At 36.5% G+C, this 21,972-nt stretch overlaps 1 protein-coding gene across 1 annotated transcript in view; it reads left to right on the forward strand.

Moving 5' to 3' along the window:
• atp6v0a1b (ATPase H+ transporting V0 subunit a1b) overlaps positions 1-21,972 on the forward strand; it is a 40,658-nt gene that overhangs the window by 1,914 nt on the left and 16,772 nt on the right. Inside the window, exons 2-17 of the mRNA XM_053488295.1 lie at positions 3,891-4,078; positions 6,821-6,899; positions 7,111-7,208; positions 7,760-7,888; positions 14,192-14,274; positions 14,395-14,521; positions 14,646-14,728; positions 15,222-15,315; positions 15,805-16,017; positions 17,554-17,707; positions 17,805-17,941; positions 18,249-18,409; positions 19,222-19,312; positions 19,416-19,534; positions 19,665-19,881; positions 20,211-20,318. Coding sequence (XP_053344270.1) covers positions 3,962-4,078; positions 6,821-6,899; positions 7,111-7,208; positions 7,760-7,888; positions 14,192-14,274; positions 14,395-14,521; positions 14,646-14,728; positions 15,222-15,315; positions 15,805-16,017; positions 17,554-17,707; positions 17,805-17,941; positions 18,249-18,409; positions 19,222-19,312; positions 19,416-19,534; positions 19,665-19,881; positions 20,211-20,318 — 2,010 coding nt within the window. The 5' untranslated portion in view covers positions 3,891-3,961. The remainder of the gene's footprint in view (positions 1-3,890; positions 4,079-6,820; positions 6,900-7,110; positions 7,209-7,759; positions 7,889-14,191; positions 14,275-14,394; positions 14,522-14,645; positions 14,729-15,221; positions 15,316-15,804; positions 16,018-17,553; positions 17,708-17,804; positions 17,942-18,248; positions 18,410-19,221; positions 19,313-19,415; positions 19,535-19,664; positions 19,882-20,210; positions 20,319-21,972) is intronic.

Here is a 21,972-nt window from a genome sequence, read left to right on the forward strand (position 1 = left end):
ATGCCTTTTTGACTCTGGGACCTTGATTTCAAAATTATATGCCAAATCAACTTTTATCTGTGAAGGGTATTTTGAGCCAATTGTCCAGTTCTTTTTTTTCTTAGCCCAGGTACAGTAAGATGCCTCTAAAGTTCCTTGTTTTGGAGAGGATTAATACTAGGAAAGCAGTATATAAGTAACTTTATATAAAGCAGTATTCAAAGTAGTAGACAATTTCCCCAAGATATCTGTGTGTGGTGGCTCTTTGCTGCACTGACTCTAACTTCATTCCACCTGAAGCTCTTCCAAATTTTCTTGACAATTCTCTTAAGGCTAACTGTTGCTTGTGCACTTTTTCCTACCATACCTTTTTTCCAGTCATATTTCCACAAATATGCTTTGATATAGCACTCTGCGAACAACCAGGCTTTTACCGATTGCACCCTTTTTGTGGAGGGTGTTGATGATGGTCTTCCCCATTATTGTGCTTGCGTGTAACCACACCAACAGATAACAAAAAGATCTTATTACATGCTGAATATTATATTCTGTAAAATATTTTCCCCAATGGGCATATATTCTTTTAATTTTTCTTAACTTGGACACAAGAGACAAGAGTCTGTGGCTACAATAGGAACTATACATAATCTCTGTCTCTACTTGGTAACAAGTCTTGTATTAATACATTTTTATTTTGGGTGTGAGTTGTTTATAATAAATTTATGATGGGCTTTTTTTATTAATTATTGTCAAGGGAAACTGCCTCAGATGGATTATTTAACTTGGTGCAATTTTTTTTCAAATTAGGTCACACATGATGTGTCTACAATTGTGTAGGAGTGAATTTCTCTTCACTGCTGTCTTTATTAGCAGATTGAATACTATGAACTTAAGGATTGACTTCAAGCAGGAAAAAGGCAAAATAATTATACTTAACTGTGCTCATATGAGGATCATTCAAAGATTTATTTACATTTAGGCATTTGGCAGACACTCTCATCCATATATGGACAATGAGTGTTTTCCACAGGTCTGAAATATACTTGCAGTGGTAGCCAGTGGAACGGACCAACATTAAATGTTAACTCAGAAGTGGGCTACTACATACAATAAACGACAAATACATCTGACCTTTAACATAATATTTTATTTATTTATTTAATATTTCTATTTAATTTTACATTTTAGAGATCAAACCTACAAGGCACAGAGTTATGATTGAAAGGTTGGCGATTGTTGGGCCCTTGAGTACAGGCCCTTAACCCTATCTGCTCCAGGGGTGCCATATCATGGCTGACCCTGCACTCTGACACCAGGTACGCTGGGATATGCGAAGAAAGCATTTCACTGTGCAGTAATGTATATGTGAAAAATAAAGGCTTAACTTAACTCTCCCCCTCCATCTATACGTATGTGTCAGGACAATGCAATTTTTGCATTACTATATTTTAATAAATATATGTATAAAGGTCAGGATTGTGCAATGAGAGTGACATCCTTTTTTCAGCACAACCTAACTGAATTTTTTATTTTATTTTAACCAATTATACAAGGAACATCGGCACAAGAAATAGCACAAATTCATAAGAACAAATAATTATAATTATGCACATTCGGGGAGTTCTACATTTTTGTGACGTAATTCCCATATTCTGGTAGCAGTAAAATTTACATGTTTTAAAAGTAGTGATAACTTTTTTCTACACAACACATAAAAAAACGTTAAGGCTCAGTTTGATGTCTCCGTCATCGACACACACCAGCAGGACTTGCATATAAGCAGTTTTTTTTTTTTTTTTTTTTAAGAAGAATTTGTTTACCACCAGTGAAAATGTGTTTCTCTGCAAAGCATGTTCATCTGTCAATAACCCCTTCTAATTCTTTTTATATGTCAGCTTGCATCTATTGCATTTACTGCCTCTCAGTACACCACTCTTGCGGTAGAAGAATAAAGAGGTACAGAAGCAGTAGCACAAGAGCACATCTGTCAGCTATTAGTTAATTGTTCTCCTGCACAGATTTTTAAAACGGGTGGGGAAATATATTTAGGGCGAAACTCTGTTCATTTCTGAATCAGTTGATTTACCTTGACGTGTAAAGGGGAACCTCCTGAATTATCTATATTCAACGATTTTACATTGTGTGTCTAATGGTATTGTCTGAACTGCACAGCAACAATTTGATATCAGCTGTAATGGTGGGATGGGGCCAAGTGCTGAGCTGGTTCCACAGACTGGCCAGGGCAACCCCCACCAAAAAACAGGGCATGTGCCATAACATGCCATTCCTTTTGAAGCATGGTCAGAAATCATAGCTGCAGTGGAGTTCTGTGTCAATGCTACTTTAGTGAGTGTGGCAGTCATATGCAAATATCCTTCCAAATCCACAGTCTAAGGTTGAGTTGGTTTCTAATTACATAATGCTGTAGCTTACTCGGGTATTAACTGACCCTTAATGCTAGGAGTGAAAACAAAATTACCGCCAGTTTTCCCATCATAGTCAGTTAGAACTCAATTCAGTTCAATTAAATAACTTTATATGTATAGTGTGTTTAACAATAGATATTGTCATATTATAAAGCTATATAATTGTGACTTCGTAGAGTGTTCCGAATGATGGAGTTTTGTCAAGGGAGGTTCCCATCACTATCACTGCGAACAGTGCAGGGAGTATTCAGCACCCTGTGAAGTACACTTCGGAATGGAATGCAGCGTGCCGGCGGGTGTCGCACATCAACGTATAGGTCAATAGTACTATTTAAAAGTACTATTTATAAAAACAAAAATGTCACTTATGAGCATGGGTATGATATTAATAATATAACTACTAGAACCTATTTTTCCTTTCCCCCCCTTATTTTACAACTTAATATGCTTGCCTCAGACCCTAAGAGTACAGTATGTGCTATGCCTGGTGGCCTGACTCCCAGGATACATTAGTGCAACTGGTCTAGTAGAGCTAATAAAGGCCTAGCTAATTTTATATGCCTTAGAATAGAGGCTCCTATTACCTTTAATATAGAGCTCTTTCAGGTGTTTATTTGTGCGTGGTACACTGAGGAGAAAAAACCTGTTGGACATATGAAAAGAAGCAGAGTGGTGCTCATATGGCAAGCTGTAGTGTTTTCTTTGGCTGTGTGATTAGGCCAATGAGTCATCACCCATTCCTCCCACTGCGAGGGCTCTCTAATCCTCTCCAAAGTCTAGATATGCTCCTCTAGTCATATAATCTTCTCCATTAAAATGCTATATACTGCAATATACATCACAGATAAAGTTCTTACTAACAGTGGTGAAAGAATGAATAAACATTTTATGCAACTATTAGCATTATCTAAAAAAAAAATTTAATTGAATCAAGTTGCATCATAACTTTCTCAAAAATTAGCATGGAAGTTAAGTTAAATTTAAACCAATGTTCAGTAAATTTTCGACTTCTTTTCATATTACTCTTGTATAGCTTTTTGCTGCAAAAAAAAAAAGGGAATAGCCTTCATTTTCAGAATAGCATTTACTATGCCATATTTTTGTTAGTGGTTGATTTTAAATGTAGTTGTTTACATGCTATAGGAATTCCATGTGTTGAATGCAAAATCGCTGAGCCTCAATGACATAAATTGCATGCAAATAACAAAAAGGAGACTGATATAAGCATGTGCTCAACCAATAGGTAAATATCAAAAATGTACATCAATACTCAGTTGGATTTCCCTCTTGTTAGATGATGTTGGCAGAAGAGAAATTTTTTCATTGATCTTAACACCATGAACATAGACACTTGAATATATGAACCATGAATATACACCTTGCATATGCTATGTTGTTTTCTAATTTGGGTGATGTCTAATTTTACATGTTCTTTACACTTTATGTGAATGCTAATAAATTGCCCTATTTGTTTTTTTCCACCAGGCTTTCTCCTGAGTTATTCTTGGGAGCCTTATTCTGTTCTCCTGTGTGAGCTGTGTGTGCAGTGGAGCATAATGGGAGAGCTATTCCGTAGTGAGGAGATGACCCTAGCCCAGCTCTTTTTGCAGTCTGAGGCTGCATATTGTTGTGTCAGTGAACTGGGGGAGTTGGGAATGGTACAGTTCAGAGATGTAAGTATTCAATTATTTATTAAGGTAATTAGTAGAGAATTATGAAAATTGCTACTTGGGTAAAATTTAATTAATTATGCACATCAAGAAGAAAGCATTGTGTTTGCAAGTAGATGAAAGGCTATAGAAAAGCCGGGAATTTGGTATTGTAAGGCCACAGATAAGGCTGCACGGTGACTTAGTGGTTAGCACTGTCACCTTGCACCTGAAGGTCACCCACCTCGGGTCTGTGTGCATGGAGCTTGCATACTCTCCCTGTGCTTGGTGGGTTTTTCTTTTTAGATTAGGCTAATTGGTGTTCCCAAATTGCCTACATGAGCATGTGCACCCTGCGATGGACTGGCACATCATACAGGGTGCACCCTGTCTCATCCCCCAAGACTTCTGGGATAGACTCCAGGTCCCCTGCGATCCTGTATACAAGTTAAAGTGGTACACAATAATTGAGTGAAAGTGAGAGAGGACCACTGCGCTGATATGTGACGAGGGTCTGTGGATCCCTACAGAGAGAGCTGCAGAAACAATTGAATTGGAATAATATAGATTTTACATGACATGCTCTAAGATAAAATCGTTAATTATCGCCAAAAATACATGAAGACAAAATGTTTTATTTAAATTAAGAATATTCAAAGGATATATTTAAAACATTATTTTCACTATTTGCTTCTGGAGTTGGCACTGTTACTATTCTTGCAAAACTCAGGGAAGCCTTCATTCTCAACAAGCGTAAGTGGGGAGCATCGTGTCTCTCATGATGTGCAGTGGCACAAGTTGGTCTCAAGTTGGCAGTTCATGTCCAAATTTGTTTTTCCCCTTTTAATGGAGTGACTATTAATCAACATATCTGCATACAGCATATGAAAAAAACAAAGTAAAATGATTGATTTGTTACATCTAGATGTGTGCATTAAAAAATTTGGTAGAAATTTGGCTAAATCCAAAGAACCCCAAGAAGACACATTACTTCAACATGGACATTATTACAGAAAAATGTCCCAGTTTGCCCTAATGGTGAAACACTTCTATTGGAGGAATTAATAATATTGCTGTAAAATAACCAAAACTGTCCTTTATCACTGTCACAAATTTCATAAAATGCATACAAAGCATTCTACAGGCTCACATACACTACTACAGGTAGTATATTAATAATGATAATAATTATAATAAAATTGACATCCAATACTCTGACATCATGTTCTAAAGTTAGTATCACATTTTTTAATTTATTTTTGTTGGTGTAAAAAGTAATAAATCATTTCATTATAGCGGGTCTCATTATTAGGCTAATAAAACCTTAGATAAACAACAGCATATAACTTTTTCATATTTTTTGCACTGTGCCATACTAAAGCAGCAATAAATAAAGTACCAATAAAATAATAATTTCCTGTATTACTTTATCAGTCTAAGAGTCTCTCTTAATGTCCCACCACAGCATTTCAATGTGGTCTGGATGTTGCCTGGACCATTCTAAAACCCTGATTCTTTCTTTTTTTTTTTTTAGCCATTTTGATATACATTTATCTGATATTCTTTTGTTCATCTGGTTAACTGGTGTTCTATGGATCATTGTCCTGTTGCATGACCCAATTTTGATCAAGCCTTAGCTGTTGGACAGATGACCTCACATTTACCTCTAGAATACCATAGTATACAGAGGAGTTCATAACTGACTCAATGACTGCAAGGTACCCAGGTTCCTTGGCTGCAAAACAAGCCCAAATCATCACCTTTCTACTCCGGTGAGGTGTTTCTGCTGAAATGCTTTTTTTTGCCAAACATGAAGCTGGACCTTACAACTCCAATTTGGTTTCATTTGTCCATAAGAGAATTGTTCTAGAAATCCTGTGATTTGCTCAGATGCGGGTTTGCGAACCTCAGTCGTAATTCCATGTTCTTTTTTAGACGTAAGAGGCTTTCTCATGGCAACCCTTCCAAACAAATAGTAGTTGTTTAGTCTTCTTGTAATTGTGCTGTCATAGACATTTAACATGCTCAGGGAGGCCTGTAGGCTCTAAGATGTAGCTTTTAAGTTTTTTTTTGTATTTTTCTGAACATTACATGGTCTGAATGTACTGGGACGTCCTCTCCTGGGAAGATTTGGCAACTGCCGTAAATGCTTTCCACTTGTAAATAATCATTCTCGCAACGGTTGTTTCTCTAAGACCACTGGTTATGTCTTTCTCTCTTAGCATAGTGTTAACCCACACATCTGGATGTTCCAGACCAGCAAACTGCCAAAACTTCTGCTTTTATACAGCAAACCTGCTAATGATCAATTAAACGTCATAATGATTAGCATTGTTGTGCTGTGGAAACAGTAAGGGGTACTGTATAACCCCTTAGTATCGCCCATTTTTTTTTCTTTTGGCTTTATTTTTGTTAAATAAAACTTGTTCATTTGAGGTGCTATTTGCCTTATACTGATATCTGCTATGATCAGATGATTTTAATAAAGTTTTTACACAAAAATAAATTTAATTACATAATATTTATAATAATATTCATAATATACAATAATACCCATTGCTACGACTATTACTACTAGTAAAAATTATAATTATAACATAAATAACACAGAATCTTTCTTGAATACTTTTTATTTCATTGTAATAAGTAATTATGTTCCTTTAAAAATATATATTTTAACACAATTTTTGAACACAATGATTGTCTTCAAGTCTTCGCTGGCCTTAAAAGCAAAGTAACTAATTATGTTTTCAACCCCTTTTTTAGCTCAACCCCGATGTGAATGTGTTCCAGAGAAAGTTTGTGAATGAAGTGAGGCGCTGTGAGGAGATGGATAGAAAGCTGCGTGAGTCATGCACAACAATGTTAATGATACTGCAAAGAAAACTGTTAATACTGGTTTGGTTAACAAAAATTAAGCCTTCCTAGAAAATTTTTGTGAAAAATCTCATTGATTTGTTTCCCATTTTACCTTGTAGTTGGGGATGGAGACATTTTTATAAAATCTTGAAAACTTGTGAGCCTGATCTAATGGATTACAGAACATTTTTTCACAGGGTTTGTAGAGAAGGAGATTAAGAAAGCCAACATCCCCACTGTGGACACTGGTGAAAATCCTGAAGTACCCTTTCCACGAGACATGATCGATCTTGAGGTTTGTTTATTTAAAATTTTATTGTACTGTACTATGGTACTATGAGACGTTAAAATGTATCTATGAAGTACGATAAAAATGTAAGTCAGTGTATTTGGCCATGGTTGTGTTGATGTACCCTGTGGAGCATCTTGTTAGACTTTATGCTTTAACGTGCATTATAAAGTATCATAGTGTACCTTGTCCTGTTTCATGAGCAGTATGGTTCCCTGTGGTTTTTCTTTTGACCTCAGGAATGTTTCTAGGTCCCCCTACATTAATGTTACTTCAACACAACAATGCCTAAAATGCTCTGACATTCTTGATCTTTCCGCATTTTGGCGCTGGGAGACTGACCTGGAAATATAAGTCACATGGTCTTGATTTTCTTTTTCCTTCCATGTCACGATTTTTTTTTCCCTTCCCATGATGGTTTTTTTTTTAATAGATTTTTTTTCTCCCTCATTAAATTTTTTTCCCACTCCTAAATTACAGTGTACTGTGGGTATAAACATTTGAACAAATGATGAAGAGAATTTTAAGGGGTTTACATTTTCATTTTGGATTCACAGGCAACTTTTGAAAAGCTGGAGAATGAGCTGAAAGAAATTAACACCAATCAAGAAGCCCTAAAGAAGAATTTCTTGGAGCTTACTGAGTTGAAGCACATCCTAAGACGTACACAGCAGTTCTTTGATGAGGTTTGTTTTTTGATTATTAGACCTGTTCAAATGTTGATTTATTATTAATTATATAAAAACGTTTACGTGAATATTAAGATGTCTGTCAAACGCTAATGAAATAAAATGTTAATTGGGCACGTGAAGGTCAGCTCATTAGAGCCATTTGGGTCCTACGGCACCACGGGTTGCTAGTACAGTTACCACGCCAACCGTTACGTTCAGATGTGCAGTCATGCGTGCATTGAAGAGAGCAGAAAGGGAGAGCAGCGCACAGACAGATTAGCGCAAAAAGTGATCAGTCTGAAACATGTTGTGTCCATCACCACTAATGGAGCACCCTCCATGATAGAAAAAAGGAGCAGTGAGGATAATGCAGACCTCTGCTCATATCACTGTATTATCCACCAGTCTCTTCTGTGCTCCTCTCTATTAGAAGGTTATGCAGAAGTAATAGATACAGTGATGAAACTGATCAACCTTCTCAGGGCATCCTCATCATATCAGCATCGCCTTCTTCTGAAATTTCTAGCAGAAATTGATGCGAATGCAGATGACCTACTGCTTTACTGCAATAAGATGGCTGAGTAAAGGAAGAGTGCTAGCACGCTTCTGGGGAATTAGAAATAAAATGAAACTGTTCTTTTATTGCACAATCAAAGAACCAGCAGGCGAGGTATTTTTCTCAGTTTTTAGAAGATGAGAGAAAAATGAATATTATGGCCTTCCTTGTTGACATAACTTCAAACCTACATGACCTCAACTTAAAACTACAAGGCAAGAACAACTCTGTGTGATTTGGTAACAGCTGTCCAGTCTTTCCAGAGAAAGCAGGACATTTTCAAAGAGGATTTTAAAGAGGACTGCACACATTTTCCTGCACTCAAACAAATCAGTGAGAGAGATGCTGATTAGAAACTTTGGGGATTGTTTTGAGACCTTTAGCCTTGGAGACCAGCTTCTTCTTTGCATTCAGAATCCATTTCTGGTAAAAAATTTAATTAAATTTTCACAGGAGGCAAAACAGTTATACAAGTGGGCAGATGTGGGACAGCTACAAATGGAGCTTGTTGATCTTCAAACAAATATGGCATTGAAAAAGCAGTGTGGAGGTTGTGACCCTGCCACCCTCTGGATACAGTCTGTTCCAGAGGTTATTTTCCCTGGACTTAAAAAAGTGGCACTGCACACCTTGAGCATGTTTGGTTCAACATACAGCTGTTAGTCAGCATTCTCAACACTTAACATTATCAAAAGTAAATACAAGTCAAGAATGACCAATGAGCATTTACATTCCAGTTTGAGGATTGCATTGACTCCATTCCTCCCAAGATTCAAAGTGTTAGCTGGAAAGGTCAGAGACGATTTCTCCCACTGAAGTTTTCAATCAGAGAACGTTTACAAATGCAATGTTTTTTCCGTAACTAGGACATTCTATGCTTCCATCTTTAAGTTCAACTTAACAGGCAGTTTTATTTAATTTGTATTTGAGGTTATTTAAATTTTTATGGACCAAAAGAAACAGTTCTAATTCAATGGATAAAAGGGTTCTTGTACTCATTTGTCTAACACTGGCACTTTTTTGCCTGTTTGAGTTTCAGAATGATATTTGTGGATGTTCTTTAGATACACAGTAGTTTCAAGTTAAATTGAGACACTACATGTGAATGAATATAAAATGCAGTATGAGATTTATTATTATTTTTGAACAAGGAAGGTTTGCATTCATTGATTGTGATTGTGAATTTTTCTCAGTTCAGCAGAAAAAAGCATTTAAGTTTCCTTTTTAAGTTGTTAATGTTAAAATTAATTTATGTTCTGTGCAGATTTAGAGATGAAGGCATTTTGCACTGTTTCCTTCATCATATTTTTGTCAGACATTGTTACTGGTTTAATTCAATTATTTTGTACCAAAGCAACATAAAGGACAGAACAGCATTAAAATGAGATCCAATTTGTGAAGGATGTAAATTTTTGTCTGTTTCTACATACAAAAAGACATGTTTATCCTAAAGTATCAGTGCCAGTTTTGGGTTGTCCGGACCTTAGCTGGTGAGGAGTGTTTATTTACCGGACCTCAAGCAATTTTAGTTGAAAACCCCTGTGATATAAACTAGACAAGACACCAGAGTTTTGCAAATTTCAGTGTTTGAATCCAGTACATTAGTCTACGGAAAATATATTCTTTCATAAAAAGTTTAAACTATAATGGTAATTTTTCACAAACTGCTACCACATTTATAATTATTGTGTATACTTTTTTATGTTATATATACTATATATACTTAAAGTTGAGTGCTGCCTGTGTTTTAATAATTTTTCCAACCTAAGAGGTAGTAGCCCATCAGACCCCACCTCATAAAATGATAGTTTTATAGTTGTTGCGTATAGTGTGTGTTATCGGTTGGCGCACAATGCCCGTTTTGAGCATCAGAGCTCAATCGTGTCATGCAGTGGCCAAACATTGAGGGGAGAATGTGATCCAACTGAATTTTAACAATGGTGTTATGGTTGATGAGGGGCTAGTTTAGGTATTTCTATAACTGCACATCCTCTGGAGATTTTCATGCACAACAAGCCCTTGAGCTTAGTCAGAATGGTGCAATTTGATTGAGTCAGCGGCAGATTTGCAGATGTAAATGTCTTGTTGATGAGAGAGGTCACCAGGGAATTGCCAGACTAATTCAGACTGAGAGAAAGGAAGGTTACATTGAAGGTTACAGGTTTACATTGGAGGAAGGCTACAGAAACTACTTTAGAATTGGGGTAAAAAGAAAAGGATTTTAAAATGCTAAGTACATTGAACCAAGTGGTGGATGGGCTACATCTACAACAGCAGAAGATCACTTTGGGTACTGTTTCTGTCAGCCAAGAACAGAAGGCTGTGTCTACAGTAGACACACGTTAATAAGTGTGGACGAACTCACTTGCCTGGACTGATGACTTTCTGTATATGTTCTCTTGAAGCACAAAGATGGTAGGGCCAAAAAGACATGCCAACAGCATTGACTTGTGTCAATAGTCCAGGCTGATGAAGATGGTACTGTACAATGATTTTTATAATAATGCACATAACCATTGCATAAATGCCACAGAATATTTGAGCACTGTTGCTGATCATATGCTCCTCTTTATGGCAAAAATTTACTTTTTTATAATTTTAATATTGTGAATAATGTAACATAAATACATAATAATTTATCTTATAATGGCTACTGTGATAATGCACCAGGTATTCATAAAGCTAAAGTCATCTCAAACTGAACTTATTTTCATGATCATGAAAGTGTGGTTAATGTTATTCAGTAGCTGTCCTAGTCACTTGATCTGAATCTAATAGAACACCTTTTGGCTTCGGTAGAGTGAGAGATTCATAGCAGGCACCTGAAAAACATGTAGCAATTGCAGAATGTGATGCAATCGTGTCAGCATGGACTAGTTTCTGTAAGGACAGCATCTTGTGAAATCTATGCTACATAAGGCTGTTTTGAAAGCACAGGGAATCTCTACACAGTATTTTAATATACAGTGGGGCAAAAAAGTATCTATTTAGCCACCAATTGTGCAAGTTCTCCCACTTAAAAAGATAAGAGAGGCCTGTAATTTTCATCATATCTATATCTCAACTATAAGAGACAAAATAATAATTAAAAAAAGAAAAGCACTTTGTAGGATTTTTAAATAATTTATTTGCAAATTATGGTAAAAATAAGTATATGGTCACCTACAAACAGGAAAGATTTCTGGCTCTCACAGACCTGTAACTTCTTCTTTAAGAGGGTCCTCTGTCCTCCACTTGTTACCTGTATTAATGGCATCTGTTATCAGTATAAAAGACACCTGTCCAGATCCTCAAACAGTCACACTTCAAACTCCACTATGACCAAGACCAAAAAACTGTCAAAGGACATCAGAAACAAAATTGTAGACCTGCACCAGGCTGGAAAGACTGAATCTGCAATAGGTACGCAGCTTGGTGTAAAGAAATCAACTGTGGGAGCAATTATTAAAAAATGGAAGACATACAAGACCACTGATAATCTCCCTCAATCTGGGGCTCCACACAAGATATCACCTCTTGGGGTCAAAATGATTACAAGAAATGTGAGCAAAAATTCCAGAACCACACGGGGGACCTAGTAAATGATCTGCAGAGAGCTGGGACCAAAATACCAATTGCTACCATCAGTAACTGCGCCGCCAAAGACTCCAGACGTGTCCCCCTGCTTAGGCCAGAACATGTTCAGGCCCGTCTGAAGTTTGCTAGAGAGCATTTGGATGATCCAGAAGAGGATTGGGAGAATGTCATACTGTATGGTCAGATGAAACCAAAATAGAACTTTTTGTTTGGAGGAGAAAGAATGCTAAGTTGCATTCAAGGAACACAATACCTACTGTGAAGCATGGGGGTGGAAACATCTTGCTTTGGGGCTGTTTTTCTGCAAAGGGACCAGGACGACTGATCCGAGTAAAGGAAAGAATGAATAGGGCCATGTATTGTGAGATTTTGAGTAAAAACCCCCTTTCATCAGCAAGGGCATTGAAGATGAAACATGGCTGGGGCTTTTAGCATGACAATGATCCCAAACACACCGTCCGGGCAAGGAAAGAGTGGCTTCGTAAGAAGCATTTCATGGTCCTGGAGTGGCCTAGTGACAGCCCCAAAACCTCACTGCTCTAGAGGAGATCTGCATGGAGGAATTTGCCAAAATACCAGCAACAGTGTGTGAAAACCTTGTAAAGACTTCTGTCATTGCCAACAAAGAGTATATACATGTAACAAATTATTGAGATGAAATTTTGTAATTGACCAAATACGTATTTTCCATCACAATTTGCTTATGATTTTCAAATGTGGTTTTCTGGATTTGTTTTTTTATTTTGTCTCTCATACTGTAGTTGAGGTATACCTATGTTGAAAATTACAGGCCTCTCCTATCTTTTTAACTTGCAAAATTGGTGGCTGACTAAATACTTTTTTGCCCCACTATAGCATTAGTATAGTGTTACTAATCAGTGGAGAGATGAGCGAATCCGGATTCGTCCTGGTTAATTAACCTGATCCTTTATATGACTCACAAATCATAAATTCTTCTCTTCATTTACTCGAATCAGTTGAGTCCTAAATTATCTTGTTGCTAACAACAACATACATAAATACAAACTGATAATTACACAATTTAGTTGTTCTCAGTAGTTGTTAGCTAGTAACTGTAAAAACAAGTGGCTGACTGAGTTGTTTAGAAAACTTTCTGCACAGTCAGAAACATGAGAGACTCAGAATAGCGGGTACTGATTCGTCAGATTCCTCTGAACCGTGGGACTCGGCGGATCCGCCGGACTCGCAGAGCGAAGTGAAACAGCCGGATTCGGGAGACTCTGTAACGTGCGTCCAAGGATTCGGTGGATCTGAGAATTAATTGCGCCCCCCTAGTGGAGGGACCTGGTAAAAACAGGCAGAGTCCATATCACAATGACATAAACCACAGCTGTTTCACTTTTACAATATTGTGTGATTAGACGAAGTGCTCTATAATCTGATTTTAGCAACACCAAACATATTTGTTACATGTTGGTGTGATGAAGATGCATATTATGACAAACTGGGATGAAAAATGGCTCTGGCATTTGTATCACATCAGGCCAGTTTCAAACACAACACAACTTTACCAGAATAGTAATGCTAGCGTTGTGATGCTTTAGCTCAATGTATACAAATCAAGTTTAAATCCCGGCTTTACCACCTGGACTTTTTTTTTTTACTATGTAAAACATTAAAAGCCAACTATACCAGATAGTCTATCCATTTTTAACCCATAAAAAAATCAGATACTGCTGGTATATTAATTTATTCAGTCATTATATTTTTTGTTGTTTAAACTTATTTCTATGTGCATTTGTCATTTAAGTAAATATTTGGCATTCATAACTAATTTGTATTCTTGATTCTCTGTCATTTACATTTTATGGTCAATAGCAAAAAAGACTCAAAATACTATACGTGTCCTGGCTAATTTAGCTAAACCATGGGATCCATCGGGTCAGTCAGACTCGTAGCACTGAGTGAAACAGACGGATCCTTGCACTCAGTGTGTTCATGAGTCCAAGGATTCGGTGAATACTAGGGATTCGGTGAGTGCCCGCTAGTGGAGGGACCATAGGAAAATGCAGTCAGAATCTCTATTGACTTAAAGGACTCAAGAGACCCGGATCTGTTTAGAGAGTGATTCAGAAGGAGTCGAATCCGGTAATTGATCCGAGTTTCTCATCTCTAATCAGGTGACCATGTGACTGCTGAACTATTTTTATTGTCATTATAACTAGATGGAAGACCCTAACCTGCTGGAGGAGACATCATCTTTGTTGGATCCCAGCGAGGCTGGGAGAGGTGCCCCTCTGCGGCTTGGGTATGTCTTCTTTCATGTAAAATGTGATGAAAGAGTGTAGTACTGTATGACTACTGTTATTGTCATTGTTTAAGTTCCTGTCAGTTTATCTGAACATAGTATAATGCACTGACTGTGCAGGTTTGTTGCTGGCGTAATAAGTCGAGAACGGATACCCACCTTTGAGCGAATGCTTTGGAGGGTTTGTCGTGGCAATGTGTTTTTACGATTGGCTGAGATTGAGGACCCCCTTGAGGACCCCACAACAGTGAGTACTACTTTTTCATTTATTAATTTATACTTTGCTTGTCATATGCAGACCCTAAATCTATTTTGAATGTTTTTTAATACTTGTTTTTTAAGCTTATTAACATAATTTATTTGTCTTACAGGGAGACCAAGTTCATAAGTCAGTATTTATAATTTTTTTCCAAGGAGACCAGCTTAAAAACCGTGTTAAGAAGATCTGTGAGGGGTAAGTAAAAAATACTGAAAATCTAAGATTGGGGTGTTAATATTTAACACAGATGTACCAGTCAAAAGGCCGGACACACCTTCTAATTCAGTGGCATTTCCTGATTTTCTTTTTTATTCTACATTTGTTGCGTTTGATTGGCCAGCCAACTCTCCTTGCATGACCCTTGGGGTATTGTCAATAGTAAGATGAGAATCACCCAACCATACAATACAGACAAGCTAAAGGCAGATATTAAAGCAACCTGGTCTTCAATAAAGCCTCAGCGGTGACATAGGCTAGTCACCTCCATGCCATGCTGCATTGATGCAATATACTGTATGATGCACAGATGTTTGAAAAATGGGCATGCCATCAGAAATAAACACTGCTGGAGTTTCTTTATAAGAAAAGAGAGATTTTGCTTTCATTAGTGACCTTTCTTATTGAGTGCAGTACATACATAAGTAACTATTAAGTTTTACTTATCTGTAATCATGCATTTATTTTCCAGGTTCCGTGCATCCCTGTACCCTTGTCCTGAAACTCCACAGGAGAGAAAAGAGATGGCATCTGGTGTTAACACCCGCATTGATGACCTGCAGATGGTATAACAAATCTCTGTGAATTAGTTTTTTTATTCTTAAGTTTTATTTTTTATTTTCCTCTAAACTCAAAAATTTTAAATGATGCCACAGTTAAAGCTATAGAGATCACAAGTTTTGTATATTTTCCTGTTTGATGGGAACATTAACAAAAGCGCATCACCTGTATCTGCATACTGTAATGGTATGCATTGTGCTGCTGCCAAATGATTGTCTGCATAAATGAGTAGGTGTAGAGATGTTACTCGGAAAGTGGTTGGTGAGTGTATCGCATCAATCGAAATATCACGATCTAGAGATACAGCCCTGACTGATAATTAACCAGTGCTGTCTCGGTGCTCACCGTAAAATTGGACTAAGCGATATGGAGAATGGATGGATGTCTTAGTGCTGCTTTGGGTATTTTGTGTATTTGTATAGCCCGACATTTTTATTTGACTGTTATGTGCAACTGTGTTGCATCTGATACAAATGTCATGTTGTTTAATGCAGGTGCTAAATCAAACTGAGGATCACCGGCAAAGGGTTCTTCAGGCTGCGGCTAAAACTCTACGTGTGTGGTTCATCAAAGTGAGGAAGATGAAGGCCATCTACCACACACTGAACCTTTGCAATATTGATGTCACTCAGAAATGTTTGATTGCAGAAGTGTGGTGCCCCGTCTCTGACCTCGATTCGATACAGTTTGCCCTGCGCAGGGGCACGGTGAGAAAGCAAATTCTTTATGTTGTGTTCATACTCGCCTGCTTTTATGAAATTTTTCTTATTTATTTTTGTATACCTTTATAGTTTTATCATCCATCAGTGTTTTATATATTTTTTTCTATTGGCCTTATGTTACCCCTGTCGCACTGAGCCATGTCCACCCACAAAGTCTTGTGTAAACGCAGTAAGAAATTTTACTTTGCCAGGAACACAGTACAACTTAATAAGAATCGAATCATGATGGTGTTGACCAGTTAACACTAGCTAACACCAGATGGAAGAGCTTGTTTTGCCTTCTGACTTAGTTGTTACTTAGATGTTGCTCTGTCAGTAAAGTTCTCACAACTAACACAACTAATTACTAATTAATAATATTCCAGGCTTTTGCTATGACTGTGGTAGGTTCATGCCACATTGTAGTTCTGCTTTATCAATTACGACACCCTATCTTCAGCCACTTGTAGGCAAAAATGTATTAATGTCTGCAGACACTGAGCAGCATTAAAATAAACCCACCCACAGTTGGGATGAAAACTTGGTTTTAATAATAATAATAATAATAATAATAATAATAATAATAAAATAATAATAATACATTTTATGAATTAAATAAGAATAAAATAAAATGAAAAGGTACTAACCTTTAAACATAACTGTACATTAATTATATGCTTATTTAAGCCAATAGAAGTAAATAATTTATATTTTCTCTTTATTAAGTTTACATTTACAACATTTTCAGGATTTATTCATTGTCAACCCTTTTTGACTAATTTATAAATATTGTAATCATTTCAGGTATTTTTTTATTTTATTTTATTTTTAAGCCATAATCATCTAAATTAAAATGAAAAAGCTTGAAATATTTTACTTAAGGTGTAATGAATTGTGAATATATTTAAGATATTTTACTTTTTAAATTAAATTACAAAAAAGTTTTTTCTTTTTATAATATTCCATTTTTTGACATGTATATACAGTATGGATTTCACAAATGTACGCAACACAAATTATTACTTAGCATATCTTGCCTGCAGCATCTTCTCTAATGTGTTCCCTTAATTTTGCGCTTTCATGTTTATGTTTGGGACTTTGATCTGTTGGTTCCTCTTTTTCCTGTTTCTATTTCTGAGGTATCTGTTTCTAACTCATACAGTGCCAGTTTTTGGATTCATGATCATGGATATGCCTCGTTCTGCCTGTATATCAAAACATTTCTTGAATTTTGACTATTTTTACTATTTTGAAAGTAATAAAAAAAATACTCTCCTAGGAAAAATTTAATAATTTGAAAGTATCAAAATTATTAAGCTTGTATTTTAAACTTACGGTGGCCTTCAAAAGTACAGATCTTTGTTTTATGATGCAGTGGAGTAAAAGTAAAAAGTTCTTCTTATAAAAAAACATCTTCTAATAAAACTACTTAAGTACAGATATGTGAAATATTTAAGTTCAGTAATGAAGTAATTTTACTTGGATACCTTCCACCTCTGAAATCTACACTGTGTGTTTGAGTGTCTGTTATTAAACTTGCAGGAGAGGAGTGGATCCACTGTTCCTTCCATTTTGAATAGAATGCAGACCAAGCAGACTCCACCCACCTACAACAAGACAAACAAATTCACTTCTGGCTTTCAGAACATTGTGGATGCTTATGGGATTGGAACCTACAGAGAGATTAACCCAGGCACTGTGCAAATCTTTACATTAATAATATATATTCGTTAAAATCCTTAGTTGTGTGTGGTTGTGTGAATTAATTAATTATTTATTTTGCACTGTAGCACCCTACACCATCATCACCTTTCCTTTCCTGTTTGCTGTGATGTTTGGGGACATGGGTCATGGTCTACTGATGACCTGTGCTGCCCTTTACCTCGTCATCAGAGAGAGTCGCCTACTTGCACAGAAACGAGACAATGAGGTTTGTGACTTAGTTACCACTGATTATTTCAAGATAATCAACTTTTTGTACAATCACATAGTGTTATTTTATTAATGCAGTAATTCACTGCACTTGATAGTAATTTAATTTTATTATTTAATATTTAATATTTTGAGACAGTTTCATAAATTATTTAAGGTCCTTATTCTGTCTAGTGTATTTATTGTTAAAAGTTTATGTTTGCATAGATTTGTGTAACTACTGAAGATCTTAAAATCTTAGCTAAAGCTGACTTTCTATTTCTGTTTTTTTTTTCTTCTGTCCTGCTTTCCCTATATGTCTATAGATGTTTAACATGGTGTTTTCAGGCCGGTATATAATCCTTTTAATGGGCTTATTTTCCGTCTACACTGGAATGATCTACAATGACTGCTTCTCCAAATCCCTCAACATGTTTGGTTCTGGTTGGAGCATTAAGCCCATGTTTGGCTCCAAAGGCAACTGGTCGTAAGTTTAACTGTAACAAAAAATGTTAGACCTAAAAATATTAACAACTAATTAAGAATATTACGAGAAGTCAGAGTAACTAATTCATAAAAGTTTTAGCAACCATTTTGGCTTTAGCAGGACCTGTGAGTCCTGTAGTATGCCCACATCATCAGGGAAACAAAAAATGCATTTATACTGTAGGATAACCTGGTCAATCAGTACATTCAGGTAGTCAGCTAAACTAATTTTATTGCCACATACAATAATGTTGCTAAGCCTAGACCTGACCAACTGAAGCAACCCCAGATCATAATACTGCCTTCAGAGGATTTTTTTTTTTATTACAAACATCTCTGATGTGGACCAGACACAGCCTACCATTTCTGTGGCTACCCAGACCACATTCCTGTTAAAACAATACCAACATATGCTTCAAACCAACTAATAAGCAGGTGAAAACCTCAGCAATAGGATACATTTCTGATGATAAGGATTGTTTAAAGCATACTGACTGGCGCATGTTCAAGGGGGCTGCAACCAGTGGCAAGTACGTTGAAGCCGCAAGTTTTAAATAATTTTTTTGCAGAAAAATTGAGTTTTTTTTATAAAAATCAAGGGGATGTCCAAAAATCATATACAGTACTGTAGGTCAGATGTCCATAAACTTTCCGACCTGTAGTTTATACAAGCCACAGTTTGGAGAATAAATAAATTTGATTCCTTTAATTTAGTTAACAAGTAGTTTTAAAAGGTAAGAGGGACGAAGACCTAAAACATATTAAATTTAATTGTTACTTGTTCACATGTAATTGTCTATTTTTTGTGTGTAGGTTTGAGACTCTTGATGAAAATTCAGTATTACAACTTGACCCAATTGTACCAGGAGTATTTGGTGGGCCATATCCTCTGGGTATTGACCCAGTAAGTGACACAGACACAATAAAACAGTATTTTGTACCATCACCAAGCATTGACTTAAGAGATAAGCATTAATCTAATTCTTTCTATGGGTCTTCTCTACTAGATCTGGAACATTGCCACAAACAAGCTAACCTTCCTGAACTCATTTAAAATGAAAATGTCAGTCATTTTAGGGGTGATTCACATGTTGTTCGGAGTCAGTCTTTCTCTCTTCAATCATCTGTAAGTATTGTGTTTGTGTGATTTGATATACTGTACGTGTAAAATACACTGCTGTATTTTCTAATGATAATTTGATATATTACCATTTCATTAGATTAATTATAATTTCTGTTGTCCTGTATGCTCCTAGGTACTTTAAAAAGCCTCTGAACATCTTCCTGGGTTTTATCCCTGAAATTGTGTTTATGAGCAGTCTGTTTGGTTATTTAATCTTGCTGATCTTCTATAAGTGGACAGCCTATGATGCAGCCACTTCTAAAGACGCTCCAAGCCTCCTCATATCCTTCATCAACATGTGTCTTTTTAACTACAATGATCCGACCAATAAACCTCTGTACAAAGGACAGGTAAAAATGTTTCCTCATGAACCAGATCCTTTCCTCCCTCCACACATTATTAGTATTCACTCTTAAATTTCCTTAAATAAAAGTTTACAATTTATCCGCAAAATATTTCTCACCATATATTCCTCCATGGTGTCTTAGTTCCATGTTACAGTGCAGTAGCTGCTGTGTTATCAAGCTGTCACTATTCTTGTTGTTAGTCTAAGTGGCTTAATGTAAGGTTAAGTGATAAAAGGCCGTTTCTTTAGCATTTTAACATAAAATGTGCTTAAAAAGTGTTTTACCTCCACAATCTCTCATGCATCTGACAATATATCACATGTCATTTTTAGATGGGTATTCAGTCTCTGTTGGTGGTAATTGCTATGAGCTGTGTTCCCTGTATGTTGGTGGTGAAGACCATGGTGCTCCGTCGTCAGCACCTGTGGAAAAAGCACTTGGTATGTTCCCATCCAACAACGTCCTGTCAGTCCTTGTGTTCGTGGTAAATGGTATTGCTCCAGGTAACAAATCATTTTAGATCAATTAATCTAGCATCTTGGATGAAACAGAATATAAAAGATTTCACAGATACTACACTACTACTACTATAGTTTATATAGAGATCTCAAGTTCAATTTTAAGACTAAAGAAATCCACACCTTAGTGTCTGTTTGTGTTATTATTATTATTTTTTTTAGAATTTTTATAACTTAGTATAAATTTATAAAGTATAAATTTTTACTTACATCCATGAGAAGTAAAATTGATTCAAATACAAGTGTGGTAAAAAAAGTAATGTGAAAATGGATTTTGGTTTCTTCCACAATTTTTCCACATTTCATTATTTCAGACATACACAGATCAGCCATAACATTAAAACCACTGACAGGTGAAGTAAATAACATTGATTATTTCATTAAAATAGCACCTTTTACGTGGTATGATATAGGAATATATTAGACATCGAGTTAACCGGCAGTTTTCAAATTGCATGTGCTGGATTCAGGACAAATGGGCAAGTGTTAGGATCTGAGCAACTTTGACAAAGGCCAAACTGTGATGGCTGGACAGTTAGATCAGAGAATTTCCAAAAATGCAGGTTTTATTAGGATGTTCTCAGTATGGAAAGGTTAGTACTTAACAATGGGCAGTAACGTGGTGAGTAAGGGCTAGGTCATCTGGGCCGGTCCCACAGAAGAGCTAAAAAGCAGAAATTGTCACAAAAAAAAAGGCAATATTGGCTATGATAAAAATTTGTGCGAATACACAGTGCATTGCTGGTTGCGGCAGAAGTTAATCATTAAGCATTGGAAATTATAGATTATACAGTACTACATTGTGTGAACAACCAGGTGCATGTATGTCCATTCTGGGAAAGATACAGCACTATAATAAAGGAAGCCAGCAGAGGCAGTTAGTTGCTCTGGGTATTGTTTTGATAGGAAAACTTAAATCCTGGCATTCATGTGAATTTAACTTTGAATTTAACTTTTGAGGGCCACCTATGTACCTAAACCTTGTTGTAGAGTGTGTTCTCTAATGGCTTGCTGGTATTTAGTGTGGCAGCTGCTTCACTGAAAAAATGTTTAGTAATTGTTTGAGTTCACTCAGATCACTACAGTATTTGATGAACATCAGTGTGATGGACTGGACAAACAACTTTAATCAATGAAGGCTTCACCTCATACAGGATTTAAAGGATGTACTGCAAACATCTTGGTGTCAAATACCACAGCACATCTTTTGAGGTCTTGTGGAGCAACAGCACCAGGGGGACCAACACAACATTAGGCAAAGCTGGTTTTATTGTTATGGCTGAATACAGTGCCTTGCAAAAGTATTTGTACCCGCTGAACTTTTTCACATTTTGTCACATCACAACCACAAACATAAATGTATTTTACTGGGATTTTATGTGATGGACCTGGGGGCATGGTGGTGTAGTGGTTAGCACTGTCGCCTTGCACCTTCAGGGTCTGGGTTAAATTCCCGTCTCTGTGTGCATAGAGTTTGCATGTTCTTCACATGCTTGGTGGGTTTCCTCCGGGTACTCCGGTTTCCTCCCACAGTCCAAAGATATGCAGGTTAGGCTAATTGCCGTTCCCAAATTGC

The sequence above is a fragment of the Clarias gariepinus genome, chromosome 26 (assembly GCF_024256425.1).
Source record: "Clarias gariepinus isolate MV-2021 ecotype Netherlands chromosome 26, CGAR_prim_01v2, whole genome shotgun sequence".
Taxonomy (NCBI): Eukaryota; Metazoa; Chordata; class Actinopteri; order Siluriformes; family Clariidae; genus Clarias; species Clarias gariepinus.